The sequence below is a fragment of the Mandrillus leucophaeus genome, unplaced genomic scaffold (assembly GCF_000951045.1).
Source record: "Mandrillus leucophaeus isolate KB7577 unplaced genomic scaffold, Mleu.le_1.0 Scaffold231, whole genome shotgun sequence".
In the NCBI taxonomy this organism is placed as follows: Eukaryota; Metazoa; Chordata; class Mammalia; order Primates; family Cercopithecidae; genus Mandrillus; species Mandrillus leucophaeus.
The window spans coordinates 247,692-251,527 of NW_012102377.1; the positions used below are offsets into that span (position 1 = coordinate 247,692).

General features: G+C 56.1%; 1 protein-coding gene across 6 annotated transcripts in view; it reads left to right on the forward strand.

The window, feature by feature from the left end:
• The first annotated feature begins 747 nt into the window (after window positions 1–747).
• The window catches only part of FAM131A (family with sequence similarity 131, member A), a 13,068-nt gene continuing 9,979 nt past the window's right edge, over window positions 748–3,836 (forward strand). The window contains exons 1-3 of one of the 6 annotated variants that reach the window (XM_011981841.1): window positions 882–936; window positions 1,238–1,283; window positions 1,955–2,097. Coding sequence is in view for 1 of the 6 variants with exons in the window: in XM_011981837.1 (XP_011837227.1) it covers window positions 1,196–1,283; window positions 1,955–2,097 (231 nt within the window). In the remaining 5 variants the exon portion in view is untranslated. Of the gene's footprint in view, window positions 774–874; window positions 937–980; window positions 1,284–1,954; window positions 2,098–2,398; window positions 2,549–3,836 lie in introns of those variants that run through there. The other 5 variants (XM_011981838.1, XM_011981839.1, XM_011981837.1 and 2 more) reach the window with 5 other exon arrangements.

Consider the following 3,836-nt stretch of genomic DNA (forward strand, 5'->3'; position numbering starts at 1 on the left):
CGATGCCCCCACCACTCCAGCCCGCGGCGACTGGCCTTGCGCGCCCACACACACGCTCCCCTCCGCCTATCCCTCTGCCTTCACTGTCCTGGGAGTGGCCCTGCGCTGGGAACCTGCTTCCCCCAGCCGTGTCCCCATCTTCTTAAAGAGGTAGCCTTTCGGCCCTGGCTAAGCACCTTACCACAGAATTTTTGTCGGACATTGACTCCCCGCTTCAGAGTCAGTTGGTGAAGGGGGACTGAGGCCCCATTTGAGGCACCTGTGAACAGTACTGAATCACCTCTCACCTATTACAGTTGTTTTAATGTCTTTCCCCCACTCAGCAAAAACAAATCGCCCTACTCTGTGGAGGGAAAGAGGAGCCCAGAGGCAGGCCATCAGGGCTTCCTTCCCACAATGCTGACCCCTGCTTGGGCCTCGGTTTCCGTGGGTGGCCGTGCACACCGGGCCTGACCGTAGTCCTGTGCATTGGAGGTGGGCCACCTTCCTTTACTCCGGTGTGCTGGATTTCTCCACGCATAAGGCCAGGCAGGACTGGGTTTGGGATGGGACCTGGGCCTTCAGGACAGGTGGTCAGGCCTTGGTGTGGTTGGTACTTGATATTCTTTGGAACTAAGACTGGCTGAGATTTGTACTTCCCTTGAGGAATTCTGGGATTTGTAGTCCCAAATTAACCTCGTGGCTTTTGAAGCTGAGGAGCAGCTGACTGCTCTGATCTCTTTGGCCCTGCCAAGGCTTGGAGTTCAGGAAGTCATCACTTCCTCTAGTCAGGGGTGAGTTTGGCTGACCTCAGGACCGGCCTCGAGAGCCCTGATTAGGTACCAGTTGGGGGCCAGGGATGGCCTGTAACCTCCTGTTTTCCTTCTGGTTGGTAGCATTTCTGGGGACCAGCAGCTAATTGAGGCTCAGGGATACAGACGGCTGCTCCAGCTAAAGGTCAGTTGTGATGTACATTGCCTGTTGGCACTCTCTAGGGAATGGGCCTCAGCTCCCTGAGCCCCAGAGAGCTTGCCTGAGCCCTGATGTTCCCACCTCCTCAGAGCCATGAGGCAGGAATGTTCTCCTTATGTGACTAGGCACAGGTTCCAAATGGGGAGGGGACTGGCTCAGCATCCGGAGCCAAAACAGGAATAGAACTGGGAGCTGAGCCTGGAGCGGTTCTGGGCTTTTGGTTCTCCGCATCAACACAGCCAGCATGCCTATGATTTCTGTGCTGGGCAAAATGTTTCTGTGGCAGCGTGAAGGGCCTGGAGGACGATGGACTTGTCAGACAAGTCGCAGAGGTGAGACCAGGGATCATGGATGTGATCTGGGAGACGATGGGAAGCTGAGCAGTAGGGTGCTTAGGTGGAAAAGGAAAATTACTCTGGCTTAGATATTAAGAACCAGGCTGAAAAGGGAGAACCAGGCTGGGGCCAGACAGGGCATCAGGAAACGGCTTCAGTGGACAGGGGTGAAAATCAGAAAAAACATCATGAGTTCGTCAGAAAAGAAGAGTAAAGAGCTGTGGACCAGCTGAGGCTGGTGAGAGGAAAGAAGGCAGCAGGAAGAGAGAAGGAAGGCAACACGCCTGCAAAGGGTCCAGGGTGGCTGGCGGTGGTGGGGGGACAGTGATGGCGGAAGAACTCAGTGTGCTTTCCAAGAGAAATGGGTAGGCTGGGAAACGGGGAGGAGAGTCAGAATTTATCATTGTTTGGTTTCACCCTAGGGTTTTGAGGCAAAAATTCATCTAGAGCAGGAAGGTGGCCAGTGGGCTGCCACAAAATGGCCCTAGGGGCCCGAGGGTCAGGGATGTGTGGGATAGGGGCTTTTAGAGTTGAGGAGAGCACTCAGTGGGTGCTGGTCTTCTGGAAGGTGGGGGAGGGGCTGAGAAATGATATGGCAATACCTGATGAAAATGGGGATTTGGGCAGAAGTAGGGGCACAGCTGAACAGCCTTTCCCCTTCCTCTCAGTGTCCTCGGACCCCGCGTGGGCTGTGGAGTGGATCGAACTTCCTCGGGGTCTCTCTCTATCCTCCTTGGGATCTGCTCGAACCCTCCGAGGCTGGAGCAGGTCCTCCCGCCCTTCCTCGGTGGACAGCCAGGACTTGCCAGAGGTGCTGGGCCCCTGGTGGTGGGGGGAAGGAGGACGGCATCCATATAAAGGGGATCTGCAGCCCCCACCCACGCCTGGCCAGCCAGCTTCTGGCTCCCTTTTCCGGCGAGCGGAGGCGCTATCCGGCGGCGGGCCGGGAGGCCGCCCCCGTGCAGGTCTGCTCTGCTCGGCGCTGTGCCAGCGGGCGGAGAGCTCGCGCCTTCTGCGCTGACGTCAGCGCATCCCAGGCCGTATCCCGGGAGACCCTGTTGCATGGTGATGGGTTGCCAGGGAGACATACACCTTTTCTCTGGGCCTGGGCCGCAGCTGCGCGGAGCGCCGGGCACGGATGGCGGCGGCTGAGGGGAGCGAGGCGAGGGAGGGAGAGCAAGCCAAGAAACACCCAGCAGGTGCTCCTCCCCCTAGGCCTGGCTGGAGGCTACTGGCGCCACCCTGGGGGCCCTGTCAGCCAGGTACCCAAGGGGAGGGATGGAGGGTGGGCCTCAGGTCAAGGGGCAGTGTTGGCCGCCCTTGTGAGGGACGGAAACATGATAGAGGAGAGCAATGCCGGGGAGGGGTGCGTGCCTCCAACTTCATTAAGTGAGGGAAACATTTGCTGGGGCTTGTCAAGGAGCCCTGAGCCAAGTACAGGGTGGAGTTAGGAACTTAGGTGCATCAAACTTAGGCCTTGCCATCCCGAGCTTCCTCAGGAGACAGACAAGGGCAATGATGGGGGCGGGGTGTGTCAGAGAAAAGAGAGAGGCTGTCGGCTGAAAGCATTATTAGCAAGTGACACTCGAGATGGGCCTTAAGTGATGGCAAGCATTTTTACAGGTAAGGGTGGCATTCTTGGCCCAGAGGAAAGCTGAGTTCCTTTTCCTGAAGGCAGGTGGGCTGCTTGCTGACAGGGTTTGGTGGAGAAGGATTTTTTGTTTGTTTTTTGTTTGGTTTTTTTTTTGGAGACAGAGTTTCACTCTTGTTGCCCAGGCTGGAGTGCAATGGCGCGATCTCGGCTCAATGCAACCTCTGCCTCCCGGGTTCAAGCGATTCTCTTGCCTCAGCCTCACGAGTAGCTGGGATTACAGGCATGCGCTGCCACGCCCGGCTGATTTTGTATTTTTAGTAGAGATGGGATTTCACCATGTTGGCCAGGCTGGTCTCCAACTCCCAACCTCAGGTGATCTGTCTGCTTTGGCCTCCCAAAGTGTTAGGATTACAGGCGTGAGCCACCACACCTGACCTGAGAAGAGGGGTTTTATTGGGCAGAGGAGATCAGTAGTGGATTCAAAGGAGGCTTGGAAGGAGGCAGGGGCGTCACAGAGTGGGATCCTGCAGGGCCTGGGTATGACGCCTGCACTAACCTCACTGGACAGTGGGGTAGCCTAGACGAGATTTTAGAGGTGTGTTGTGACCGGCTGCACTCCAGGAAAACTGTTTACATTATATCTTACCTCATTCATCCAGCCTTTGTATTTTTGTTTGCTTGTTTTTGATACAGAGTCTTTCTCTGTCACCCAGGCTGGAGTGCGGTGGCACAATCTTAGCTCACTGCAACCTCTGCCTCCTAGGTTCAAACAATTCTCCTGCTTCAGCCTCCTGAGTAGCTGGGATTACAGGCATCCGCCACCATGCCCGGCCCATTTTTTAAATTATTTTTAGTGGAGATGGGGTTTCATCATGTTGGCCTGGCTGGTCTCAAACTCCTGACCTCAGGTGATCCACCCACCTTGGCCTCCCAAAGTGCTGGGATTACAGGTGTGA